Source organism: Cucurbita pepo, chromosome LG03 (genome assembly GCF_002806865.2).
Source record: "Cucurbita pepo subsp. pepo cultivar mu-cu-16 chromosome LG03, ASM280686v2, whole genome shotgun sequence".
Taxonomy (NCBI): domain Eukaryota; kingdom Viridiplantae; phylum Streptophyta; class Magnoliopsida; order Cucurbitales; family Cucurbitaceae; genus Cucurbita; species Cucurbita pepo.
In genome coordinates, this window is record NC_036640.1 from 13,281,062 (window position 1) to 13,307,278 (window position 26,217).

The following is a 26,217-nucleotide window of genomic DNA, read 5'->3' on the forward strand; positions in this document are numbered from 1 at the left end:
GTTTGATCCATGACCCAAAAACCTCTGTTGTTTAGTTCTAAATCATGTTGGAGATTGTGATTCCTCTGTTGCTTGTGCTCTCTGTTTTCAACTTGAAAGTGTATGATGTAGATATGAAGAAGTTGGAATCATTGGGTCATTTTGGGTTGAAATTGTATGATTCCAAGAGCTTTTATGGGACTGAAACACTGAGATTGAGTTTCATTTTAGAATTTTCTTTTGTTCTGTTTACCCTTTAACGGTGTGGGATGACCGATGAGATCATGATTTCGATAGGCATCTTGGTCTCCTTTCCCGAGTTCAATTATGAATCCATTGATTTCACTGCTTTTTCTCTGCAAAATTCAGACAGGAATGTTGTTGCCTTTTTATTACCAACTGACATGAATACAGCTTAATGTATGGGTCATATGGCCCAAAGATTCAAGCCCAATTACATTTCGGCCCTTTAAACACTAAAGGCCCAACGACAGTCATCAAATGATCTATGACAAGTTTGGTCATATGGCCCAGAGATTCAAGCCCAATTACATTTCGGCCTATTTAAACACTAAAGGCCCAACGACAGTCATCAAGTGATCTATGACAAGTTTGGTCATACGGCCCAAAGATTCAAGCCCAATTACATTTCGGCCTTTTAATTATCTTTACATTAAAGGCCCAACCCCAGGCCTTAAATGATCTTTACTTCGAAGGCCCAGCCCAATCTACACATTTTCCCACCCAAATTCAAATTTTATTTGCATTTAACCTAAGATAATAAATTTATAAAATATAAAAAATAGAAAAAATATTTATAATTAAAATATAGATTTAGTTAATAAAATTTAAGACAGAATTTAAAGTTTATAAGAGTTTATGAACATTTATAGAATAAACTAGTAACCTATGGGTAGTTTTTTTCTTTTTTTACTTAATAAAGTAACTTTCAAAATTTATTAAATTAGTAATAAAACAAAAAAGTAAAAACCAATATTTACTTTTGCCTTTTTTATTTTTATAATGCTTTTGAAAAGACGTTATAAGTTATAACAACGATTCAGCTCCCGGTATCACAGAAAACGTGGAACCCACGACCGACCCTTCGTCCTGTCCAAGCCGCCCTAGCTGTCGTTCGTTTAATCGAGTGCCACGTGTCCTCATATTATTCCACCGTGTCGCTCACTTTCATAAACATCCCCCCTATTAAACCGTTAGCTTTTTCAACGCCGTCAACTAACGCCTACCTTTTTCCGTCAATTTTGCTTTTGCGTTGGCAACCCCATTAATAAATACCCAAGTGTCACTGTTTCTTCCCATTGTCATTTCTTTTCAAATTCCTTCTTCTTCTGTCTTCTAAAACCCTAGTCGCTCTCGATCGAGTTGCTTGATTTTCTCTTTGAGATTTCGGTCACTGGAATTAATCAACCATGTCGGACCATTCTGAAAACGCTGAACCGAAATCGGAGTCTTTGATCGACAAGATTGTCGAGAAGATTCACGATCACGATTCATCTTCATCGTCAGGATCAGACTCCGAAACCGAGGGATCGGCTTCGTCCTCATCCTTGAAGGAGAAGGTCTTCCGGCTTTTCGGAAGGGAGAGGCCAGTTCATCATGTATTCGGTGGTGGCAAACGTACTAAATCTTATCTATCTGATTCCAAGTTATTGATGAATCATTTCGTTTTTCGTTGGCATTTCCTTCTTTTTGAACTTTTTTTTTTTAAGATTTCTTTCCTGAGTTTATACTTGGAGCTCGTTTTTGGTTGATGCTATTTAGGTAGGCTTCTTTGCGCTGTTTAGTCATTGTTCTTATTCTTTGCTTGGATATAGAATATATGAACGGCAAGAAGTTATAGATCTGGTTGCTTTTCCTTTCTGAACAACTCTCGTAGTCAAGATCGAGCGTACGACATACTTGAGCGATTCATTGAGCTTACAGAAAATAGTCTTTTTTTTTTTAATAATTTTATTTACTGAACTTGCTATATTTGTACCACGTCCGGGTTCGATATCTGTATTTAACTTTTTTTCCTGCGTCGCTTATTTCTGGATTGCACATTTGAATTTGTTCTGATGCGATCCGCGTCTTTCTTATGTCATGTGGTGACTTTTTAATGTTAATTACAAGTTTAGTTGTTGTGTCTATTCGACTCGTCTTTTAGAACTATAAATTTAGTTTTATTATCTACTAAATGTAGGGTTGAAAGTTTGGATTTTATTGAACATAAAATTTATATTTATATTTAATAGAACAATTCATCATTAAAATTTATTTGGTAAAGATCTATTACACATAAAATTAAATGGATATCGAGATATTAAAATTTACATTAAACTTCTATATGTTTGATAAAGCGTCTAGTTTTACTTTAAACTTCTATATATTATAATTTCTTTTGATACCTTTTGAATTTAAATTGAAATGTTGACCGTTTCTTAACCCTGTGGCATAAGCAGCTGCTGATTTATTCTTGTGGAGGAATAAGAAGATCTCAGCCGGTGTTCTTAGTGGAGCCACTATCATCTGGGTTTTCTTTGAATTGCTCGAGTGCCATCTGCTTACGTTTGTTTCACGCTCTCTGATCCTCGCTCTTGGGCTCTTGTTCCTTTGGTCTAATGCCCACACATTTATTTACAAGTGAGTTATTAGATGTGAATTTCATTTTATCAATAATGAAGTGTCTGGCGGCGTGAAATCAGGCTCTTCTCCGCTGTTTAATAAGTGTATTTACAGGAGTGCACCCCGAATCCCAGTTGTTCAACTTCCTGCGGACCCCTTTCTGGAGTTTGCTTCAACTTTGAGAGCGGAAATTAATTGTGGTATTGCATTATTACGGGACATTGCAACTGGAAGAGATTTGAAGAAATTCATCACGGTATGTATATGTTATTAATGTACTTTTTTTGTGTTCTGTTATTTGTATTTACCGTGTTGGGTTCGTCTCAACTTACTGGGTCTGAACAAGTTACAGCTCTATATATACCGTGTTTACTTGAGGCGTCAGTTTCAAACAAGAAGTCTTAATACGCTATTTTGCAGTCTTAGACATCTTTAATTTTAGAATAACTGAGATTTATCTAAAATGTAGAAATAATATTTCTCTGTCTCAGGCAATTGCTGCCCTGTGGGTTCTGTCGATTGTGGGAAGCTGGTGCAATTTCTTGACGTTGTTCTACATAAGTAACGACAACTAAAACTCTATCTTCATACTTGTAGCAATCTTTTCATTTGAATCTGACATTTGACAACATTTTTTAAAACACAGACTTTGTTTTGTTGCACACCGTCCCAGTTGTGTATGAGAAGTATGAAGATAAGATCGACCCATTAGCGGAAAAAGCATTAATAGAGTTCAAGAAGCACTACGCTGTGTTTGAAGAGAAGGTTCTGAGCAAGATTCCAAAAGGGCCATTCAAAGGCAAGAAGGCTTAAACTGGCTTCGGTGTCTTCTTCCCTCACACAAAGCGGTAACCACATGTTTATTTATCTCTCTCGTTGTCTTTAGTTTTAGTTGTTCTTCAATCATTGGGGTGGTTTTCGCTATTTAGTGGGCGTGTTCTTCAGGTGTTGAATTTGTAAGTTATCAATTGTATGAAACTTTTTTGAAGAGAGTACTTTGGTTTGTGTTATTAGCTAATACACATTTTGTTCCCTTTGTTCCAATATGAGCCGTTTATTTTAACATTTAAGAACTTAATTGTAAGTTCTTACAAGTTTAGGGGAGTTTATTACATACCACATCGATCTGGTTTCGTCGTATCTTCAACTCTTTCTTTATTTTTGGAATCGAAGGGTCCTATGGATGGGGCGCCTTTGTAAATCAATCAATGCGCCTTTGTTCCAAGTGTTTGCCTTCGTAAATGGCTCTGAGTAACTGATGATTAGGTTGTGGAGTTTTTATATTTTCATACACAAATTTTTCTAGTGGTTTGAGTTGATCGATTGAGACTTCTCTAAGTTTGAATTATATAAATCCTTCGCACATTTAGCTGCCGATTCGTAGGACGCCCAAATTTTCACTAATTTTGGATCGTCCGGAACCCTTGGCGACATTCTTTCTTTTCTATAAATGTGTACTTTTTTTCAATTATTTTTTTTGTAAGTCTGTATTTGAAAATTTTCTTGTTTTAGCGAGTAGTAATCCACTGGGGTTAGAAAATTTTGAAAATTCTGTTGACCTTGTACAATGTCTGGAAAATATTAGGAAATCTGGTTGTGGTTAATTTGTAATTATTGACTGGAAGACCTATAAAAATATTGAAGCAACCAAAATGGAATAAAATTCTACCTTCATCATTGACACCTCCCATTACCAAGTGGAAGAAAACAATTGGATGGATGGGTACATACGGTAACCAATGGAATTGAACCAAACAAACTTGAAATCATGAAAAAAATTGGGCTTTCATTTTTCCTTTTTCCTTTTATCTTTAACCAAGACTACAACACATTGTGGCTAGAAGCACCTTAAAATTTTGGCATTTCCACCTATTTACAATGTCCTTAGGATATAGAGCTTTAGCCGCCGATTCCCAGTAATAAGTTGTCGGTGTATTGCAGGTAACAAATCCTGATAACTAATATTGCCTCCCTGCAAATCTCTATCAACAGGCCTTTTCTTTTGCAATGTTAAAAGGGTCTCTCATGGCCAATTTTTTATGATAGCTTTCTCGACCATAGAATTCGGCCTGAGGGGTCAACCTAGTGGCTTCTATGAGGAAGGCAGCACAAAGGAGGCTCAAGGCTTGTTAAGGAAGGCAGCAAGGGCCGGGGGTAAACCGAAAGGCGTTTTCTAGTCCCCTTGAGCTGGGTGGTAATTGTGTGGGGCGCGCCACGACGGAACAAGGGAATGAAAGGCCACTTTGCGTTGGAAGTAATTGCTGAAATTTAATAACCAGGTGGCTGTAGTTTAGTGGTAAGAATTCCACGTTGTGGCCGTGGAGACCTGGGCTCGAATCCCAGCAGCCACAAATCTTTTAACCTTTTTAATTCTTTTGAAACTTAATTTTCTGTACAAGGTCATATTTAAAAAATGCTAACAAATAAAGACAAAGTGGCTGTAGTTTAGTGGTAAGAATTCCACGTTGTGGCCGTGGAGACCTGGGCTCGAATCCCAGCAGCCACAAAATATTTTAATATTTTTTAACCTTAATTTTGCGTGACAAATAATAATGCTATTAAATATTAAAAAAGTGGCTGTAGTTTAGTGGTGAGAATTCCAGGGTCTTGGAGACCTGGGCTCGAATCCCAGCCGCCACAAAATCTTTTAACCTTTTTAATATTTTTTAACCTTAATTTTGCATCACGAAGTAATAATGCTATTAAATATTAAAAAAGTGGCTGTAGTTTAGTGGTGAGAATTCCACGTTGTGGCCGTGGAGACCTGGGCTCGAATCCCAGCAGCCACAAAATCTTTTAACCTTTTTAAATATTTTTTAACCTTAATTTTGTCTCATAAATGATATTCAAAACTGCTATTAAATTAATTCAAAAGTCTCCATAGTTTAGTGGTGAGAAATTCACATTGTTGAAGTGGAGGCATGGGATCGAATCCTAACAGCTACCTTAACTTTTTGAATAAAAATTTTCCATTTTAATTAGTCATATTCTGCAGCATGGGAGGAGAATGGCATAAACAAATGAGGATGTTTCCTTTGAATCGTTGCTACACATAATCATAGAACAACGTACAGATGCTTGAAAAAAATATTCACACAATGTGATTGATGTAAATTTTGAAATCTGCACTACTCCAGTAACCACAAGATAAAAAATGAAGATACTTCCGAGTTTCTCACTCTTTCTCACTCATACATCCAACGGTTCAAAACTACTAGTCACATTGTAGCAGCCTCCCTAAATAATTTTCATTTGATACGCACTTGCGACCCATACCGATCAGTAGCAACATCTTTCGGGAAACCATTTCAGAACATATGTTTGCATGGTTTTATTTTGGTCGAACCAAATATGCTGCCCATATTTCATCGGCTGGTGGTGGTGGTTGAACCCAATGTCCTGGTATTCGGCTGCACAAAATTTCGTAGGGGCATTCAATTAACAAACTCTCCCACCTCTCCGGGCAATATAAATACACTATAAGAAACTGTAGAGATATGAGGTTTATAGAACTAGCACACTCGAGTAGCTATTACAGCGAGGTGTAAATTACTAGTTAGAATGGTGGTGTTTGTTATAAATCTGTGATGTATTCATGGAAGTTCAAAATCAAGAGCGAGGTGTTAATTACTTCCATCAGATCACTGATTTTCGAATGGTAACTTATCAAAACTAGAGTAAGAATCGGATCTTACCTTCCTCCAGGCCTTATAAATGCATCCCATGATCTTCTTACCTGCACACAAAGAGGTAAGGGTGTTATTGGTTCCTTTGGAGACTGACGCAAGGGAATGTTCTTCAGTATCACAATAACTCTTGACTAGAACAACACAGTTATCAGATTTTCTGTATGTCGATGGTGATGAATGCGGGGGGGGGGGGGGCNATCAGAATTTTGTACTTTTGAGTTAGCTTCAAGCCTATGTTTAGTATGTAGAAGGTTAAATTTACTCATATCATACCACAAATTTGTTAATAAAGCTATTGTAATAGTCTAATCCCGCCGCTAGTAAATATTGTCCGCTTGAGGTTTCTACAATCTTATAAGGAATGCTTTGTTCCCCTGTCCGACCGATGTGGCATCTCACAATCCACTCCTTTGGAGGTCAGCGTCGTCGCTGGCACACCGCCCGGTGCCTGGCTCTGATACCATTATTTTCGGCATATTTGTACGACTAAAGAAATCTATGTTTCCCAAAAACTGATCAAACTATACCTTTCTTCTGAAAAATGCTCGGGAAGAAACAATGAGAAACACCGACTCCCAAACTCACCCTTAGACAAAACATCAAAATATGCACCAACTGCATGCATTTCATGAGCTATGCCACAAGATTCTGCAATAAGTGAAAAGCGCAGAAATATTACTACAATTACCTCAATTAACGTGCCCATATCGGTGTTACTTCCATAATAATAATGATAGAATTCCATCGGTAAGTTGGCCGCATAGTCATAAGCTCTTCCAAAACCTTGTACTTCTCCAAACTGTTTCCCAGGCTCTTTATTAGTGCTAGTGTTGGAGACCTTATCATCTACACTCGCAGCTCTTTGATCATTTCTTTCTTCAGACCTCTCTGTAGCACTATCTGGATCCCTTGATTCAGGGTTATAACTCGGAATAGTCTTCCTAGACACTTCTGCAGTAGCAATGGCATCCTTCGCAGCATCCGTATCCGCTGCAGCTAGGGCTTGGCGTTCCTCTTCCTCAACTGCAGCTCGAACCTTCTCGAGAAACTTATCATCCTCCTCAGGAAGGAAATGACCTGGACAAATATATTGCCAGCCACTACGATCATTAGGCTATAACCAAACTCAAGTGTCAAAATTCTCTTTGCTCAGAGGATTCAAAAGTATATACACGGTTGTATACAGAGATGCAAAATACTACTTTTCAAAGTACTCATATCTCCACATAAAGGGCCATTTTATAATACAGAAGGTAATGAGAACTCACATCAGCAATCTTTTTTCTTTTTTTTTTTGTAATAAAAAAAATTATTTGCATCGACATATTGAAAAGTTGGGAAAAAAAATTGTTCCAAAGAACAAACTAAAGCTTAAATCTCGAAGTACACTACATATCATCTAAGAAAACCAAACATACCCTTCTCCTCCACGTAACTTCCCATTTACAACATCATTCCTATCCTTAAGAGAGTCCCACTTCAATAACCACCTCAGCTGGAATATACATGCTTCTATATAGTCAAGTAAATTAATTGTTTCTGTAGCGCGAAGGAGGAAACCTCCATAACTGTTCCTAAATTTCTTCAAGGTTTCGTAGTTATACAATAACTCTGGTAGACGTCTTAGATCAATCCACCCTCCATAACAAGGCTTCTAAAATGACCAACCAATCATTGTGGAAAGTAATCTCAATTATGTTTTTTCACTCAGCGGTAGATAACTTCTTTACATTTTCCTTTCACTTAACAGCCTCCTCCAAAAATTTTCGTCCTCCCCTCCTGACGCCTTCCACCCTTTCACGTTACTCTTCAAGTGATTCCTGCTAACACTATCAAAAAACATCTTTTCTTGACAACGCAAGACTAACTCAACAGTTAAGACACCGCGACCTTTCCTTGAGGCTGAAAGTTTGATTCCTAACCTCATCTTTAATTGAACCATGCTACCTCCCCTTCAGGAATAAAAAGACTAGAGTTACCTTAAAATGAATCAATCTAACAAATCTCTAGCACACTCTTCTATTGATTGTTTTCTTCATCAAAATAGTATAAGATCACACCTTGTTAGCTTGAAAAATATGTTATTTATAGGATTTTCAAGAGACTTTGTAGGATCTTCTTAGTCCAAAATGTTGATAACCCAATTGGATAAGGAATCAAAGCTAAAAATCACTCTCATTCCTCAATCTTCACTCTCCCTCCATATTTTTTTCATCAAAGGAAATTCTAAATGATTTAGTTTCAACTTTGACAATCCTAGAAGGGAGTACCACCTAAATCCTTTTTCTTGACTTCAGCTTCCATACTCTCTCTCATCACTTATTCAATCTTCAATGAAATCACAAGATAGCGAGTTCAGCCATTCAAGAATCTAAGTACATTTCACTAGCTAGATAGCATACTGCTAAAACAGCAAAACAAAACATCTGCACGTCAAGAAGGATATATAACAATGTAGTTATAAAGGAAGAACACGAAAGAGGTTGAACCTTGTTTCTTCAATTTTTGGATCCTGATGGAGCGCAATTCTTGCAACTTTTCCACTATGAGTGCTAGTTCAAGCTACATGGTATACAAAATTAGCAAGAAGTTCATAAGAGGAAGGAAAAGAAGGCAGCAAGAACATTTTAATAGAACTGGTAATTATCTCGATTGATTCTCACCTCAGAATCTAGCTTCTTTTTCTCCTCTTTTGCTTTAATTCTTGCAATTTCTTTCATCTTCTCCACCTAAAACCCATTCACCAATTTTATTGTATGAATGAATTTATTGCTCGTCAACAATTAAAACTATTCTGTCAATGCATTATGCCAATGTTTTCTAGTCGCAAGACAATCAAATGCACCATAGTAATCAAGTCAAAGCATGAGAAAAAAAAAACTTTGAAAAATGTTAACAGCTGTTGATATATTAATATCGGAGGCAAATAACCTAAATGTTCATGGGATGAGAAGAATATAGAATTAATATGAACATGAGGGCTGACAGCAATTAAAAGCAGAGCTAGTTTCAATATTTAAAACAAATACGGAACAAAAATACATAGGGGTTATGATCAAATAGGCCCATAAATGAGTTGGATCAACATATTTATAGACACTCCATTCTGTATTGTACTTTGATATCCTTGTGGCCACTCATTCTGAATTTGAAATAGAAAAAAGCATAATGCTTCTTCATCTAGTAACAAAACTATCTACCAATGCCTATTGTTATAAATGAACATAAATGAATGAATAAATAATACCCTGAATGTTTCTATATGTCTAGAATAAAATTCAGATTACAAAGGAACTCGCTTATCCAACCTAAAAAAGAAGCCAAAACAAAAAATCTCAGTGTTGAGTGAGAGAATAGAAACAAACATCAGTGGATATTCCAGCACCTTACGTTTTGCAATGTCCTTGGCAATCTCCCTGGCCCTCCATTCATCAGCCTCCCGATCAACTTGGTCAAAACTTTCACGTTCCTAAGATTTCACAATAAAAGGCTCAAAAGAAGTAAGATTAGGGTAAATATGTAAGATAATTTTGGATAAAAATTGCCTAAATACTACCTTTGCAAGTGATTCAGCAATGCGCTTCCTCTTTCTCTTTCTCCACTGCTTGTTTCTCTTGGCCTTCGATAATTTAGTAGATAACTTAACTGCTTCCCGGAGACTCGATTCATCAGTATCGATCCTCAATGGATGAAGCTGCTCTCTTAACCTTTTCATCAAAGCAGCCGCAACTTCGACTGAACGCGATTCTTGCAACTCCAAACTAATCCTTTTATCTTCCAAGTAATCAGAAAATTCACCAATAGAAGAATCATAAGGCAGATTATCTGCACTCTGCTCGGATGATTTGCCCTCTTTGATTATCGTCAACACTTCAAGCTCTTTCTGCCTATCAATATTTATACTTCAATGACAATTTAGGACGAGCGTATTTGAGAACTACAATACAATAGCAGGAAAAAAAAAAGGACATCAATTGGGACGAAGTATTCCAAAAACTACGAACAAACACATACATTGACTTGGCGAGATCAAGACTATCTTGCAAATCCCTTAAACGATCGCGCACATTCAGATTGTCCCAGAAAGATGAACAAGACGGCGGCTGATTCGGTGGCGGCATCAGGAACCTCGGAGGTTGAGCCGCAAACTGATGCGGAACTGGATTCATTGCTGCTGGAGGCAATAGTCAATGAAAAACAAATTAAGAAAAAACCTGTCAACCAGATTAGGACAAGTTATGTGAAGAAGGAAGTAAACCGATGCTCTTTCGAATTTTCTCTGCAACTTGCGAAGCTTCGGCCTTCAGCTCGTAACTATATATGTTAAAGCCTCGCGAAAGGACGAGGGAAAAAAAACAAACAAAGGATAATGGTCAGAAATTATACGGATTACCTAAAAAAATATGTATGAATTGGGCTTATAAATTAACACCGCGGTCCATATACTTGGGCTTTATTCTTTAGTGGGCTTGAGCTTTGTTCTTTAGTGGGCTTGGGCTTTGTTTTGAGATTCCATGTGAAGTTACGGTTTTACCCTTATTGTTAACAATTAACCCAAAGTCAAACGTCTCTTTTCATGATTTAGAGGACTTTCGATAGACTCAGGGTTTTTATTTCCGAATTGAGTTGGATGATTATATTGCAAGGTTAATTAGGAGTCGTCTACCATTTTAAATAAGATTTTAATCCTTATCTTATTCAGGGGTCAGTTTTTACTCAAAATTCTAGTAAAATTCACCTCACAGATCCTTTTCATCATAACTAAGTTTTAAGCTTGATTATTACTCTTATTACGTTAAGTCACATATCCTTTTCACCATAACTAAGTTTTAAGCTTGATTATTACTCTTATTACGTTACATCACAAATCCTTTTCACCATCACTAAGTTTTAAGCTTGATTAAAGTGACTTGCAAAAATTTAAATAAATTTATAAAGACAATAATTTAAACTTAAAAGGTCGTGAACTCAAACAAAAGAAGAATTCAAGAATCCATCCACTTGAAAGCATCATTCCATCGTTACTAACAGCCTGGTGCGTTTAAGTCTCAATCATATTGTTCCAAATATTCTTTAAAAAGAATTTAAAAAAAAAAACAATTTAAACATTAATTATTAATAAAATTCACATTGACATAAGATTCCCCTCCTAATCATGGGGGATAAATCCACACAAAATTCCGAGGATAAAGATAGGTTGTGGAAACCCCTATAAATAAACCTAATTATAAGGAATGACAAATTGGCATGCCTAAAAAAGTTGAGAAATCATACTCATACGCAAGCTTATCTCAAAATTATTTTGAATCTCACGCAATAATAAATAATATAAATCAAATCTCTTATAGCAAAGGAAACCACATGGAAAATAGGAATAAATAATCAACATAATAGAAGTCCAAATCCCGTGTGCATAGAAGAAAGATACTAATTTTTCATTGTAAATATAAAATTACAATCATGTGATGCCAATTTTGGATTCAATTGCTCCCTACCCTTCTTTTCTTCTGAAATATAAAAATATGCAAGCACGATTGTGAGACTCAAGCTCGTGATCGGTAAACCATGTTTGCACACACATGTTTCATGCTATAGGTTTATTGATCCTATCACGAACACAAACCAACTCAACCCAAACTACAAATCAAATATCCTAAGAAAGTTGTCAAGTTTCTAGGTAAGTCTTCTAATTCTTGACCTGTAGTTTTTTATTCCATTCCATGGTGACCAGATTTTCTACTGTAGAATGAAAATCTTCCATATAATCATTACATAATTGTTTCTCTAAAGACCATTGGACTTCATCGCCACGATGAGACCAGGGTTGTGAAGGTAACCAATCAATTAGCCACAAAATACCAATTCAGAAAATGAACCGTCCAAAGAACCAAACCTATCAATTATGCTATCAAGCAGGAATTGACGGATAGACACCGTTGACTACCATCTTCCCTAAATCCTTATTACTTTTATGCACATAAAAGAGAATAAAATGGACAGAGATCGGAGGAAGATACAATACACGTAGAATTTGCGCCATGACAGTTGAGGTTATTGCTGGTAATTTTTGTCGAAGAAGAATTCACGAGACCGAACCTGCCTTCAGTTTTGGCGTTTTCTGTTTTACAAAGAAAGCGGATAGCACACTTTTGCTGCGAGCAGGAACGTGTACTCTTTCTTGTCGATTTGGAGCATCAAATGACCTGAATGCTGTCAAATGCTTGGAACCCTCGAACGCTTCCTGTAAAAGATAGGCTGTGAGATTTGACATTTTTCTACAAACATCAAGACAGATAGAAAGGAACTAGAGGAAAGCAATTAATGCAGTCAGGAATAAGAAAGGATAAAAATTCCTGAAATCACGGCCTATTAGAAGACCAGCATTCGTCATCTCAAGCAACCAATGGTATCCACAAGAATACATGTCCCTACGCATGCTAAACAAAATATGCAAATGTGATAACCACATAAGACAGGAACTGTTCTTATTTTATCAAGCAATGGTATAAAAAGTGATTTCACGTTAAGTTATCTAAACAAAATGGACCTAAAACAACTATTCCATTACAGAGATGAATAAATGGATCATCACAAAACGATGGAAAGCCTGAAGAAAACAATCCAACGACACCCTGTAGAAAGGCTTATCGCTCCTAATTATCATGCATGAGACCAGAAGAAAATTGGGAGTGCCTGTACTCTAATCAATTTTAACCTACCCTGTGTGTACCACCTAGCGTTTGCAAAATTGCACTTGAAGCAGGAAATCCATTCGACGGCTGAATGTGACCAGCTGGATATTTCGGTCGGATGGTAGCATCGTTATCTACAAGGTCATGGTTGACATTAAGGATTATCATTTCAAGACAACAAAAAAAAAAAGGCATCCAATCACACAAATGCACCAGTTTTCAACATGGTAGTGCACCAGTTCTATTATACCTATAAGATGGAAAATTCCAGAAGTTTTTTCTGCAATTTTTTGGTCCTCATTACTGCATAAGCATTAAAAATAACGTCATAAGAAAGTGCCAGATACAAAATATCAACAATTAAGGGGAATACACAGAATTGAAATCATGCAAGAAATTCTCTACTTACCAGTTTAAAGAATGTGAAACACCTTTCCTTGTTGACTTTGTCTCTGAGGCTAAATGCCATGAAAGTGTCTTCGATGCAGGAATGCCTAGAACGGAAATGAAAAATTGCTCACGCCAAGACATTAGCAGAATGTTAAACTGACAACAGAAACTATAGTTCCTATAAATTTAAAAAATAAAGATAATATAAACTAAAAGAACAAAGTAGCAGCAATTTATAAATCAGGGTAACGAACTCATGTGAACAATAGATTAACTAAATATGTCAACCATAAACCAGATACCTGAGGGCTGAAGACGACCTCTTGCTTGAAAGGGTTGCTGCCTAGCATCGGTTTGTATATGTGGACTAAAATGTACCTTCTTGCTGACAGAATCTAGTTGGAGTAAACAAAATGTGATGGAAAAGGTCAGGGGGGAGAGAGAGAGGGTGAAGTTAAAATTCACTTGGTACCATAATAGCTAGATGAGATAACAGACGGATGGCTGATACTCTTACTTGGTAATATATAATGCTTATGATGTCTTGGGATCAATGCCAGCAGCTGCTGCTGCCTGAGGCCTTCTTTGCTCGTATACGTTTGACATGTAACCAGTTGCTAAAATAAAAACAGACTTCATTTTTCATTTGATATCATTAGCTTAACTTCCCAATAAGACATTAGCAAGATATGCACCTGATTTAGACAAGAGACTTTAAGCTCCATGGTTGACACATCTGATGTTTGCTGCTCGAGAAGCTCTGTCAACTTGTAAGCCACTGTACCAAGGTGATCGACAGCATTAACAAGGGCCCGAACAGCATAGTCCTTTAGGTTGTCCACCACCCTGTGACAATTTTTTGACATTGGTTACATGCCTATTTCTTTTGTGGTCTATTATACTTCCTATGTTCTCATTACATGATATGCCAATTCCTCTTAACTAGCAATCTAACTAGTGGTTGAAAAGGGAAGCTCCCTGCCCCAAATTCCTCAAGCATGGATCAGACCTACTTATATGTAGGTTAACTCGTTCATACCAAATACCAATATAAAAGAAGAAGAAAAAAATCCTATCACAGATTAACTTAGTAAATGATTAAAAAGTTTAATTGGCAAGCAGAAGTATGTCCACAATTGCATCATGAAATTACTGTCAAGAAGTGAACCAGAAAAGCTTACATTTGCTTCTGCTCACTGTGAAGATAGGTTTTCTCACAATATTCAGCAGCAGAGTACAGCTGAGGCCTCAAATTCTTCAATTCCTGAATGTAAGTATAAAGGTCCAAACAGTGTGATTCGCATATTTATATAAAAGATGAAACTAAGAAAATCAAGTAATAGAATGGAAAGCTATGAAGACAACAAATTTCAGCAAGGAAAAACAAAGATCTACAGTAGAAGTTAATCTTCTATCTCGAAAACCAGACCATCCTGACAGTGAACTAACTTTCTACAAAATTATCAGATGTTCCAGCCAATCTCGGTAGAAACATGGCTCTTCTCTCAGATTTTCCTGAATATAGTACGAGGACCGCAGACTCATCCGGAAACTATCACGTGAAGCAAAATTCCCCTTCCGCGCAGTGTTGCCAAACATCTAAAAAAATTCTGCCGTATCATGCCTAAACACGACAAATCTAGACTGCACTTCACTGTTTAAACACTTCGAAATAAAATCATTCCGTCCAAGTAGGAACATCGAGACAAATTAATCCAAAACTCGTTGCTCGGATTAAAATTCAAATGAATTTCCTAAATCCTTCAAAAATCCTCACAGCCTTGTGTTCCGGAAAAATCAATCACCTCAACAATTAGAGCATCCAAATTCAGAAAAAGTCAACCAACCACAACTAGTAAAGCCAGACAAAGCAAATCAAGAAAAAACAGAAAATCAAAATTCCTAGAATAAAAAAGAACAAGTAACCAAAAGGAAACCACAAAAGTCCCCAAGCGAAACACGCAAGCGAAAAGAGTTCAAAAAGAGAGAGAATCAGATCCGAAACACAAATCAAGGAAGAAGAGCAAGAAGATGGAGGACGAAACCTGCAAGGCTTTAACAAAGCTCTTGCTCCGCTCCATGGAAGCCTCGTCGAAAGTCATGGCAGGATTGTCCGGTCTGAGTTGATCCAACTCCATTTCTTGATGGAAATCAAGGAATTAGAGAGAAGAAAGCAATGAAGGGCCAGAGAAATCAAGGAATGTTCCCTGAAACTGATGGTGTAGCTGCAAAACAGAGACAGGAAATTTGGCTTTAGTGGCTTCGCCGTTCGGTGGGAGAAGAGAGCGCGAAGTGAGTGAGAGAGAAGCAAAGCCGGGAAGGGGAGTGGGATTCTTTTGGAGTTAATTGCAAGCTAAAACGACACGGAGACGGTGGGAGAGAGAAAGGAGAAACAGAGGCGCGTAATTATTTAATGTGGAGGTGGGAATTTATTTATATATTCAGGTAGTTGGTACCCCATCGCAATAGAATAAAACGGTGACGTTTTAACATTTTTATTTTTATTATTTAAACGGTAGGCCTGGATTTATTTTCTTATTTTTATATTTTATTTTTTTTAATTAAATTACAGGTTTAGTTTTCAAAAATAATCTTTAATGATTTTGATTAATTGGAACGAAACATTTACTAGAAAGACATGGAAATCTCTCTCTAGTCGACGCGTAAAAATTATGAGGCTGACGGCGGGCTAAACTAACACCTCAAACTCATCACTAGTAGATATTGTATGTTATGGGTTGTTACATAGCAGACACCAAACGGTGTGTGAGCGAGGACGTTAAATCTCCAACGGAGGTGGTTGGAGAGGGAAATGAAACTAGAATAACCTTCCTTGAAAGGGTGTGAAAACCTCTCCCTTGTAAATGCGTTTGAAAAACATGAGCGATGCATAACATGTCAAAGCAAACAATATTTGTTATCCGTGGGAACACGTTTGAAAACCTAGATCTATGATTCAAATACCTCACCTCCCGTGTTGGACTAGGAAAAAAAGTTTTTTCATCAAAACATAGTCATTAGCTCGACGGGACAAAATGTGTTATAATTAATTTGTACCATTTTTGACATTAATTTATTGAAATGGAATAGAGTTTATGCATAAAAATAATAATGAAGAATTATATGAAATGTGGAAGAAGTTTGTGTTTTGAAGGTAAAGAGGGTAATGATTTGGATTGGGAATAATGAGCTTATAAGTTTTAAAGCAATCATAGTACAATGGATATGACCCTGATGCCTAATAATCAAACAATTCTTTTCGCCATACATTTCTGTTTTCATTTGTTTATAATTTTATTTCAGGAAAAGAATAAACTTTGCAAATAAATATCATATAATCATTTTATACAAGCTACCTTTTCAATATAAACAAATATATATATATACCTTTTTAATCATATTTTACTTTAATTATATTAAAATAAATTAACGTTCAATAATCTAATATACTCGAAATTACAATATTCGATCATTTTTAATTTCTTAAAAAAAATTATTTAATGTGAACTTATATTACTCGAAGAAGAAAATTGTAACGATAATTAAACGTATTAAATCGTATCAAAATAAGAAGAAAAAAAAACTTTATATTGGTTGATTTCTAAGTCAATTTCGTAAATTACTCGATATATTTGTCATAGTCATAGACTTGTTTAGTAGCGTTGTGATATAATGGGTAGGTGGGGATGTGTTTTCCATATTTATCTCGATAAAAGATTCTTGTTACGTTCACATTCTATTTGTCACTTTAGAGAATTAAGGTCACTAGAATCGAATTTCTAAAAAAAAAAAATTAAAAAAAAATTAAAAAAGTAAAATATGTTTTTTTTTATCTATCACACCTCAAATATCGTAATAATTTAATACAATATTTGAAATAGAAGATTATAATTTATTAACTTATTTGTCTATAATATTATTTTTAATAATATTTAGAGTATTAATTGGGTTTTTTTTTTAATATAATTTTGACTTCCAATAAGTATATTATTTTTAAAAATCATTTTTTAAAAAATCTAGAAGATAGTTTTTTTTTTTTTCTGTTATGGTAATTCATGAACTTCCAATTTTTCTGCCCTACAAGGCGTATTGTCACACTCATAATTTATAAAAGTCATTAAATGTATGGTCTTCTCCTTCATTCAATGCTTTTTCTTTCCCAAAATAATAATAGTTTTTTTTTCACTTTAGAATTCGAGCATGAACCTAAGAAATTGGAACCATCAATTATTAAAAAATAAAACTATAATTTACATGAATTTAATTACTTGATTTATACTAATTATATTAGTTAATAACAATTGAAATCAAGCAACTTGTATAAATTCAATCAACGATAATTGTTGGATAAAAAAATTAATGGTTTAAATTAATTATCTTTAGTTAAACCAAATTTAAATCGTTAATTAACTTGTACTCATTAACAACTGTTAAACAAGAAGTAAATGCCAATCAATTTAACTTATTCATTAATCAACTTTTAATGCTCTAACCAAACTAAAAGAGAACAACAATATCTTGAGATTTCAAACCCTACCGCTGATTAAAGAGCTATAGTTCGTTTGAACATCATTCGACAAGTCGAAAAGCATAACGCCGCCGTAGCTAGCGGATCTTTTAACAAATGGTAGCACGTCCCTTATCAGCACCGCCGGCGTCACGTACCCATCGCCGGCTTCTTCAGACGCCGGAATTCCCACGTAAAATTTTCTTGCCGGAATTGAATGTATCCACTGCATCCACGACCTCCGGAACCCAGATGGATCGCCGGAATTGTACTGGCATTGTCTGTCGTTGAAAAATCTAATCCAAACATAGTCGAAAAGTCCGGTGTAAAGCGATTTGGTTAAGTAATTGTCGGGAAAGCGGCACCCTGGAGCCGCCGTAAGGTATACTTTCCGACCCCATTGCCGGCCGTAGTCGTGTAGCCTCCGAGCAAGTAGAGTGTAGTAGGGAGAGAATTCCCCGCGCTCAATCCTGATATTACAAAATTAAATGGGCTATATAATTGGAGAGAATAAAATAAATTGTTGGTTAAAAATATTTTCTAAGCATTTTTTTTTTTTTTTTTTTTTAACATTTTAGAATTTTAATTATATTTATTAACCAATAATATTTTCAACTGGAAATACTCTATTATCTTTAATTTGGAATTTTAATTAAATGTAAAAGCTTTGCGGAAAAAAAAACAAGCGAGGGTTTTCAATAGAAATCTACGAAAGTTCAACACACCTGAAATCCACGCCGTCCAATGGTGCATAACCGAATGGCCGTAGTGAAGTGGAGTGGCCGTGGAGGAAGTTATTCCATATGTAGTCGGCCAGGTCTAGAGCCTCGGCGCCAGAGGAGAGGGAGTAGTTTCCATGAGGGCCGCCGATGGATAGCATGACTTTAACGCCGTCGTTATGGCAGTTGACGATACCAGCACTCACATTCCAGCAGCCGTTGCAGATGGGGCTGCAGTGGCGCGTTAGGTTTACTTGCGGCAGCTGACCGTTGCCAAACGTGGAGAGGAACCCTATATTGACGACTTTAAACTTCCCCGTGGCACAGGCGGCGGTCAGCCGCCCCTCTCTTATGTTCTGGCCCCAATAGGTCGCAATTCCGCCGCCAATGCCGCCACGGCCAGCAGTTGCTTCAGAATAACAGCCCAGGAAGACGAGAATTATGAGAAGAGAGCAGGCAAATGAAGAAGAAAAATGAATTTCCATATTGGAAATGTTAGAAATATCTAAGGCTTGATGTGAGAATTAGTTAGTGGTTGATTCGGTATTTATGGACAGAATTTGATTGTCACGGTAGGTTTTCACGGTCAATTAAAACATACATTTTCTATTATTATTATATGGATTTCAGAGTCAACTCGGAAAAGTCCAAAAGGTAAACGGTGGGCTTCTGCTGCATTAGTGCCGGTCAAACAGGTTGACAATTATCTATGGAAAATAAAAAAAGAATTAAAAGATTAAAAGGAAAAAAGAAAAGTGGGATTGAAAATTGTAGAGAAAATGTGAAATGACATGAAAAGCCTATATTGTTAATTGTCTAAGAAGTCAACGTTTAGTTGTTAGGTTGAAGTGCTGCGTGTTAATCCTAGATTTTAGTCATTGATCTCTTAATTGTTAGTCCTAAAAGATAACTGAAAGATTAAAAAAATAAAAGAATCCAAACCATTGATTTAGCTGACATTTCAGTCAACTCATAACAATATTCCATTTCTAGAGAAACATATCATATTGATTTTGCTTTTCTTTTTCTTTTAAATTGAAATTATATCCTACAGCTCCCTCCACTCCATATATGATAGTCAACGATATAGGCTTACAAAGTGAATATGATATGGAAGCTTCTATTCTCTGATTTGAAAATATTGATATCAAGCTTAATAATAAAAACCTCTACACTTAAGGCCTAATACAGATGGGAAAACATATCTATGTTATTTTCTAATACGAATATAAATACCCTTATCCAAATGATGGGCCACTAATGTTGGTTTGGGCAAAAAATTTCAACAATAATAAGCATCATCTTTTTTCCCCTTATTCCTCCTCCTATATCTCCTTTTATACATAAAAATATGTATATTTTATTTTCTATTCTTACCTAACGAAAAAAAAAAAAAAACTTATATCCAAGTAGAAATCAAATATTTGTTATTAAATAAATTATTTAAATCATTTTTTAAACTAATAACTAACAAAAATAAGAATCTACATTCATGTTTATCTAAGTTCCTAATGCTTACTAAAGGTACAACAAACCTTATTATAAATACAATATTGCTTTCTTTAAAAAAAATAAATAATCTAGAGAACCTTGTACCTCAAATACTAATATTAACCATGTTAAACCCATATCTTCTTTACTAATATTAACATAAACCTATACCTCAAATACTAATATTTATATAACTAAAATATTTTTGTATAAAATAATGTTTTTTGACCATTTACTTTTGGTCATTTCTCCCCTCCTTACTCTTTTATCCTTCCTCCTCTTCATTTGCCCCTTTCTCCTTCCTTTTTACTCTTCATTTCCCTTTTCTCCCCTTCATTATTCCTCCCCATTTTTTTATTGACTAACAAAAGTAAAATTCCACATTAAACGTTTATCCCAATTCCTAGTGCTAACATAAATGTACATTCTTTTACCTTACTATAAACACAATATTTTCATTAAAAAAGAAATAATTTGTACAATATTTTGACCATATATTAACACAAAAAAAAAAGTAAATAAATAAAAATAATAATAAAACTGGTTAAACCTATATCTTATTTTTTCCCTTGTTCATTCTTCTTTCCTTTTCCTCCTCCTATATCTTATTTTTCTATACTAACATAACTAGAAAATTTATATCCTACCTTTTTTATAAAATAGATAATTTAGAATGGTAAATTTACTATTGATTAACAAAAAAAAAAATAATAATAAAATAAAATAAAATCTATTAATCCTATGTCTTATTTCCTAATACTAACATAAATACAAACTTTATTTCTCAAATCCTAATCCTATTATAATTAGCATATTTTCTTTATAAAAATAATAACTTTGCTTCTAACCCTAAATCCTTTAATCATAACTAGTATTTATATTGTTACAAAATAATACCTTAAAGTTCTTCAAAATATCAGTATGTCAATAATATTTCTAGAGAGGGAAAAAAAAAGTGCGTACCGTTCACCGGAGAGCCGTGGCTGGAAAGAAGGGGTTACCGTAAAATCCTATGGCCGGAAAGGCCATATTCTACTTTCTTGTTTCTAAAAAAGTGAAATAATGATGAGATTATCAGATTCCATAACTACTGAAAGAAAGGAAGGCAAAAATCCAAAAACAACGTTAACCGTTCAAGCCTCGGCCGCCGTAAGAAGCGTTCAAGATGCCGCCGGAAAATGAAGAATGCGGAACAATGTTGAAGAAGCCCCGTTAGACGAACGGATGAAAGGAAAAAGGGGGGGGGGGGGGGNTCGAAGAACGGGAATGGATTATTCGTCATTTTGGGCATTCAGAGAGAAAAGGAACGGTAAAAGAAAGCGGAGGGAAATACTGAAAATGTGAGAGGGAAAACTTAAACTCTTCCAAGGATTAAACAGGCCGAGTGAATTGCAATCAGTAGAACTCAGGTATTGAAAGAGTTCATTCAATAAATTTATGGATTCTGTCTCCCGCAACTGACCTCATTGTAGTATGCATTAATCGATGGGGTCGATAACATAGTCAGCACAAACAACTCACCAGAACTTGGCACCGATCTGGTTCCCCACATTGGCCTCGTTGGATGCGAAGAATTTCACTCATTTTCACAAGAAATGGGAACTGAAAATTGAAAACCAGAGATAACAGGTCTCGAAATGAATCGGATTAGGCAAAGAATTTGAGTTGTTTAAACATGTCAGGGATCGTGGATCTTCTATCAATATCAAATTGTGCACATTTTATTTTCAATAGCTTTAGAAATGGAGTTGCATTCTATATGTTCATGTATAGCAAAACAAACAATAACATAGTATCTTGCAACAAACGCTTCTAATGACTAAGAATTGCACAAAAGTGATAAGCTAATGGGCTAAGAAATAACATCAATATCAAATTCAAATTGCGCACGGACTTGTTACTAAGCAGCGTCAACAATCAGGTAAAAACAGAAAAGAGATCACAAATAACAATATTTTCTAATTCCCCCCTCATTTAGTTCGATTTCCTGCGTAAGATTGTTGAAATTTTAGGTTGTTTCTATTTTTAACTTTCATATCTTATCACATCACATTTCATTAAATCAAATATTTTCTCAACTACCAAACAGGGCTCTCGAGTTCCATTTTCACATCAGAGTAATTTGACAAGCATCTGAGAAGAACGGGAATAATCTCTTGCAATTCGAAAAACTTCATCTGTCTATAACCAGAAGCTACTTGCGTTCTTGATATTGTTGAAACCTCTTAGGTATGTTAACAGCGATTTTAATTCCAAGGAAAAAAAAAATGTTAAAGAAGAAAAGAGAAAGAAACGGACCCAAACGATGAGCATGTCCCGCTTCCTAGCAATCTCGAGGGCATCAAACACGCTTGATAGTACAGCGAACATAGATCGTTGAAATCTAAGAACAAAACAGCATTGTCGATGTCAAGAGAGATAATTAGCAAGAAAATAACAAAAACACCATCCGCCATTGAAGAAAGAAAATTAGCATTGTCGATGACTAGAAGAACGCAGTGTGATTCCAGCGATTCGCAGTGGCAAAAAAAGCACCGTCCGTCATTGAAAAACACAGATTGCCGAATTCATGAAGCCGCCGCGGAGAGAATGAATAAGGGAAAAGAAAGGGAGGTGATCTATAACTCACAATAATCAATCATATCCGCTTTTGTTGTTCGTTTGGCCATCAAAGGAAAGGGAACCATATCTTGAACAATCGATCATCGGTGGTTCGGTCTTCAGCGAAAACGGAAGTCCATCCTCTGCCGAAAGGAACGAACGATCAAAGAAATCGAGAGAGAATCGGGCAAAGAGAGAGCCAGGCCTGGAGGGAAAGTACCGAAAGTGAAAACGAAAATGCCTGAAATCGCGCGGGTTTGACATTTAAGGTTAATTTAATGAATTTCTTAATTTTGAAATTTATATTTATTTTTAAACTTTTAAAAATTACAAATTAACTTTAGAGTATATCATTTTTATTATTGAGAATAAACAAAATAGCATAAAAGCCGAAAATCATATCATAAATAATGTAATTGGTAATCATGTAGGTTTGCTAATATAAATTAGGTTGAAATTGTACATTACACAAGGAACACAACGATCCACGGTAAATTCGAAGGAGGCAGTTCACCTTATACTATGTAATATGGGGGCTAATTAGATCGCCCGGGACTATACGATAAAACTCTTCTTAAAGTGGACGCAATGGCTGACAGGATCACCTGAGAATGTACTATCAACCTCTACTCAAAAGTGGATTGTACTAGCAGCTCGAGGCCAAAAGAGGCATAGGGAGGAAGCCTCGACGATAATAATTTATTGATTTCTTCTTCTTGAATTCTTTGTTAACTAAACGAGGTCGAAACGCCTCACTTATTTATATGTACAGTGAAAAAAATAATATTGTAGTGTTGATATTTGAGTTTTTAGAAATTATATCTTCGGGTTATATTTTTATTTATAAAATATTATTTAATTTATTACTAGGTTAATTGTCCATTAATTTTTTTTTAAATGAATATTTTTAATATATATAAAGTTGGAGAAAAACAAGTGAACCCAACTCCCGCGAAAAAATAAATGGAAAGTAAAAAAAGAATTAACAATTATGTAAATGGATGAGATTATTTACATTATTTCGTTATGCGGTAAAATTTAAATAGTTACAGGTAAAGTTTAGAGATGAATTATTTTTTACGAAAGCCTATTTAATTTGCCGATTGGTATAAGACTTTTTCTAGTTTCTAGATAATCACGCAAGATCCTCTGCAACTTCTAAACCCTCGTTGACCACCATAGCCATTGCCCATCGGAAACACCGCCATTTCATTCGCCGATTGCGACTCCGCCCCAACTGATCCACACACTTTTGGGTTAATCTCTGAACTATACCCTTCTTTAAGATCTTCAGATGACAAAATCACGCCGCCAAAGTTCGAACTCTGTTGAAGCTCCGGCAAGACTTCAGTTCTGAACACATCGGGGCGTATATATCCCACCCCTTCCGCCATTGGAGCCGCTAGCATTTTCACAAACACCTTGCCTGCACGAAATGTCTTCCACATGTTCCAACTTTTCCAGAACCCATCCAGCCGGTCATTGAGGTACTGGCAAACCAGATTATCCCCGTAGAATTGGACTGAAATATAGTCGAAAATCCCTGGTTGTGGAATCGAATGAGCACTCGAATCCAGAGACGAACATTGCGGAGCGGCGGACAAGTAAAATTTCCTCCCCTGTTTTTCGTATAATTTCCCCAGCTCTTCGCCGAGTTTGCTCCAATTGTCCCAGGAGCTTCTATCGTTGGTAATGTCGACGCCGTCGAATACGGCGTCGTTCAATGGACGGGAATTTGATTGGCCGCCGAGGAAATTGCCCCATAGGTAGGTGGAGAAGTTCGTGGCCTCGGTGAAATTGTTCAGATTGTATTTACCGTCTCCGCCGCCGATGGAGAGCATAATTTTGATGCCCAAGGCTTGACAAGACTTGATTTGTTGGCTGAATTTAGTGCAGCCGTCGCCGGTGGTTGGATTGCAGTAGGCGGTTAAATTGATCTCGGGAGTTTGGGCGTTGCCAAGTGAAACGAGGAAACCTATGTTGATGGTCTGGTAATTGGCAGAGTTGCAGGCGTCGAGAAGGCTGTTTAGGTCCAAATCAACTCCGACCTCCAGACCACGGAGGCCGGTGGCGGTGGAGACGGCGATGAGTGAGAAACAAAGGAGAAATAGAAGAAGAGCGTGGAATTGGAAGGATGCCATCTGAGGGAAGAACAAGGATGCCATCTGCTCTGTTTCGTTCATTTCTTTACATGCTTAGGACTCCTTCCGACATTGACTGGTCAACGGGGAGTTCTAGAGTTGAATTGGTAATTTTGGACATTAAATTACCTTTTGTCCAATCCTCGTGTGAATTTCAAGTTTGTTATATATAAATAACTGAGTTTAGTGATTTTTTTTTTATCATAAAATGAAATATCTTTAATTTTTTAATATTATCATTAATGAGTTGGCCATATGTACCCAATAATCTTAATTTGATTATGAATTTTTTATTTTTGATAATAAAATTTAACATTTTTTTTTTAAGTTGAATTTAAATAGATATATTTTATCGATATATATATACACACTTCGAGATCAGAGATGGAATAACAAATTCTTTGTTGGCTTGTGACATTTGTATCCTCATAAAAGAGGTTCGTGAAAAAACTTTAAATTGTCTATATAATTTTATACATTACCATCCATAAGATCACTTAACTTAAAAAAAAAAAAAAATAATAAATACATTAGGGATATATGGTCGGAACTAACTTATAAGTTAAAACGTTAATATATAGATAGATATATATAACTTGACTTTTATTTATTTTAAATCCTTCGATATCAAAATGTTACATTTTTGCCTTTTATTTTTAAATATTCTCTATATTTCAAATATTACAATATATTCTTATTCAATCATTAGTATTAACATCTAATAATTGCTTAAAAATTATTAAAACAATTACATTAATTTATCATGTCAATAAAACTAAAATTTAAAATCTCATCACAATTATTTTATTTTAATTAATTGAAATTAAAGTAAAAAAAAAAATAGTTATAGTAAAGGCTGGAGTACAAATATAAAATATTAAATCACGAGAACAAAATCAAAATTGAAGAGATCGTAAAACCAAATATAAATTAAACTCAAAATTTTATACATTAATTAGGTTTATTATTATTTTGAAGGGGGCCATGCGAATTAAAAATAATAATAAATTATGATGTGTTGTGCACTGTCGACCCTTCGCGCCTTGAACGGCTACTCCCTCCTACTTTATTTGGAAAATGGAAGGCATCAACCAGGGGAGATAGCGACTAAAGGAACAACCCCTTTAGCCATTTTTATGATCCAAATTTAATAAACAAGTCAATTATATTCAAAACATTTAATTTTTCTTTATAGTATTGTATTTCATTTAATTTTTTAAACATAATAGAGATTAATAAAATTCTTTTAATATAAGTCTCATAAAAATTCTAAATTAAAATCCTCGAAGAGAAGAGAAGATAAAAAAACGTTAAATGAAAAATCTCACATATCACTAAATTATGTAGAAGTAATCCAACTCTCTATGTCTTCTTTTTTTAGTA

The 26,217-nt window shown here is 35.4% G+C and overlaps 5 protein-coding genes and 3 non-coding genes across 14 annotated transcripts; 4 read left to right on the plus strand and 4 right to left on the minus strand.

Moving 5' to 3' along the window:
- The first annotated feature begins 1,297 nt into the window (after positions 1-1,297).
- LOC111791499 (reticulon-like protein B5) lies at positions 1,298-3,674 on the plus strand. Its single transcript, XM_023672872.1, has 5 exons — positions 1,298-1,617; positions 2,442-2,622; positions 2,719-2,860; positions 3,096-3,165; positions 3,251-3,674. The coding sequence occupies exons 1-5, from the start codon at positions 1,410-1,412 to the stop codon at positions 3,415-3,417; spliced, it is 768 nt and encodes a 255-aa protein (XP_023528640.1). The 5' UTR covers positions 1,298-1,409; the 3' UTR covers positions 3,418-3,674.
- A 1,209-nt stretch (positions 3,675-4,883) lies between these two features.
- Positions 4,884-4,955, plus strand: TRNAH-GUG. The gene has a single exon. It is a non-coding gene; the product is annotated as a tRNA-His (tRNA).
- Positions 4,956-5,038: 83 nt separating this feature from the next.
- TRNAH-GUG lies at positions 5,039-5,110 on the plus strand. Its single transcript has one exon. It is a non-coding gene; the product is annotated as a tRNA-His (tRNA).
- A 211-nt stretch (positions 5,111-5,321) lies between these two features.
- On the plus strand, positions 5,322-5,393 carry TRNAH-GUG. The gene has a single exon. It is a non-coding gene; the product is annotated as a tRNA-His (tRNA).
- Positions 5,394-5,612: 219 nt separating this feature from the next.
- LOC111790239 (U11/U12 small nuclear ribonucleoprotein 59 kDa protein) lies at positions 5,613-10,980 on the minus strand. 3 transcript variants are annotated; one of them, XM_023671093.1, is made up of 9 exons: positions 10,552-10,980; positions 10,308-10,464; positions 9,850-10,195; positions 9,679-9,762; positions 8,957-9,022; positions 8,783-8,855; positions 6,982-7,370; positions 6,300-6,340; positions 5,859-6,014 (listed from the first exon to the last, which is right to left on the minus strand). In XM_023671093.1, the coding sequence occupies exons 2-9, from the start codon at positions 10,460-10,462 to the stop codon at positions 5,936-5,938; spliced, it is 1,233 nt and encodes a 410-aa protein (XP_023526861.1). In that variant the 5' UTR covers positions 10,463-10,464; positions 10,552-10,980; the 3' UTR covers positions 5,859-5,935. The 3 variants fall into 3 exon arrangements, with proteins under 3 accessions (XP_023526862.1, XP_023526861.1, XP_023526863.1); XM_023671094.1 differs by having other exon boundaries at positions 5,613-6,014; positions 10,308-10,977; XM_023671095.1 differs by having other exon boundaries at positions 9,850-10,180; positions 10,308-10,706.
- Positions 10,981-11,707: 727 nt separating this feature from the next.
- LOC111790241 (protein ABIL1) lies at positions 11,708-15,787 on the minus strand. Of its 2 annotated transcripts, none has more exons than XM_023671101.1 (9): positions 15,421-15,787; positions 14,557-14,639; positions 14,071-14,221; positions 13,893-13,992; positions 13,678-13,770; positions 13,395-13,479; positions 13,236-13,288; positions 13,013-13,119; positions 11,708-12,534 (listed from the first exon to the last, which is right to left on the minus strand). In XM_023671101.1, exons 1-9 carry the CDS (start codon positions 15,511-15,513, stop codon positions 12,376-12,378), a joined length of 924 nt encoding a protein of 307 aa, XP_023526869.1. In that variant the 5' UTR covers positions 15,514-15,787; the 3' UTR covers positions 11,708-12,375. The 2 variants fall into 2 exon arrangements, with proteins under 2 accessions (XP_023526869.1, XP_023526870.1); XM_023671102.1 differs by lacking the exon at positions 15,421-15,787 and adding an exon at positions 14,825-15,411.
- Positions 15,788-17,821: 2,034 nt separating this feature from the next.
- Positions 17,822-22,920, minus strand: LOC111790240 (basic endochitinase-like). 4 transcript variants are annotated; one of them, XM_023671098.1, is made up of 6 exons: positions 22,722-22,920; positions 22,391-22,475; positions 21,614-21,694; positions 21,056-21,138; positions 18,608-19,308; positions 17,822-18,352 (listed from the first exon to the last, which is right to left on the minus strand). In XM_023671098.1, exons 5-6 carry the CDS (start codon positions 19,084-19,086, stop codon positions 17,902-17,904), a joined length of 930 nt encoding a protein of 309 aa, XP_023526866.1. In that variant the 5' UTR covers positions 19,087-19,308; positions 21,056-21,138; positions 21,614-21,694; positions 22,391-22,475; positions 22,722-22,920; the 3' UTR covers positions 17,822-17,901. The 4 variants fall into 4 exon arrangements, with proteins under 4 accessions (XP_023526866.1, XP_023526865.1, XP_023526868.1 ...); XM_023671097.1 differs by having other exon boundaries at positions 21,614-22,475; XM_023671100.1 differs by lacking the exons at positions 21,614-21,694; positions 22,391-22,475; positions 22,722-22,920 and adding an exon at positions 21,223-21,338.
- An 816-nt stretch (positions 22,921-23,736) lies between these two features.
- LOC111791353 (hevamine-A-like) lies at positions 23,737-25,016 on the minus strand. Its single transcript, XM_023672647.1, has one exon. The coding sequence runs from the start codon at positions 24,874-24,876 to the stop codon at positions 23,821-23,823; it is 1,056 nt and encodes a 351-aa protein (XP_023528415.1). The 5' UTR covers positions 24,877-25,016; the 3' UTR covers positions 23,737-23,820.
- Between the last annotated feature and the right edge of the window lie 1,201 nt (positions 25,017-26,217).

Excerpts from the sequence above, each read along its gene's own strand:
- LOC111791499 (XM_023672872.1), top strand. The coding sequence starts at position 1,410 with ATGTCGGACCATTCTGAAAACGCTGAACCGAAATCGGAGTCTTTGATC. Across the intron at positions 1,618-2,441 it reads TGTATTCGGTGGTGGCAAAC|CTGCTGATTTATTCTTGTGG; the intron begins GTACTAAATCTT and ends TGGCATAAGCAG. Across the intron at positions 2,623-2,718 it reads GCCCACACATTTATTTACAA|GAGTGCACCCCGAATCCCAG; the intron begins GTGAGTTATTAG and ends GTGTATTTACAG.
- LOC111790239 (XM_023671094.1), bottom strand. The coding sequence starts at position 10,462 with ATGAATCCAGTTCCGCATCAGTTTGCGGCTCAACCTCCGAGGTTCCTG. Across the intron at positions 10,196-10,307 it reads CTTGATCTCGCCAAGTCAAT|TATAAATATTGATAGGCAGA; the intron begins GTATGTGTTTGT and ends TTGTCATTGAAG. Across the intron at positions 9,023-9,678 it reads AGGACATTGCAAAACGTAAG|GTGGAGAAGATGAAAGAAAT; the intron begins GTGCTGGAATAT and ends AATGGGTTTTAG.
- LOC111790241 (XM_023671101.1), bottom strand. The coding sequence starts at position 15,513 with ATGGAGTTGGATCAACTCAGACCGGACAATCCTGCCATGACTTTCGAC. Across the intron at positions 13,480-13,677 it reads AGGTCGTCTTCAGCCCTCAG|GCATTCCTGCATCGAAGACA; the intron begins GTATCTGGTTTA and ends TTTCCGTTCTAG. Across the intron at positions 12,535-13,012 it reads CGCTAGGTGGTACACACAGG|GAAGCGTTCGAGGGTTCCAA; the intron begins GTAGGTTAAAAT and ends TATCTTTTACAG.
- LOC111790240 (XM_023671098.1), bottom strand. The coding sequence starts at position 19,086 with ATGGAAATTCATTTTTCTTCTTCATTTGCCTGCTCTCTTCTCATAATT. Across the intron at positions 18,353-18,607 it reads TTGGACGGCGTGGATTTCAG|GATTGAGCGCGGGGAATTCT; the intron begins GTGTGTTGAACT and ends TTGTAATATCAG.
- LOC111791353 (XM_023672647.1), bottom strand. The coding sequence starts at position 24,876 with ATGAACGAAACAGAGCAGATGGCATCCTTGTTCTTCCCTCAGATGGCA.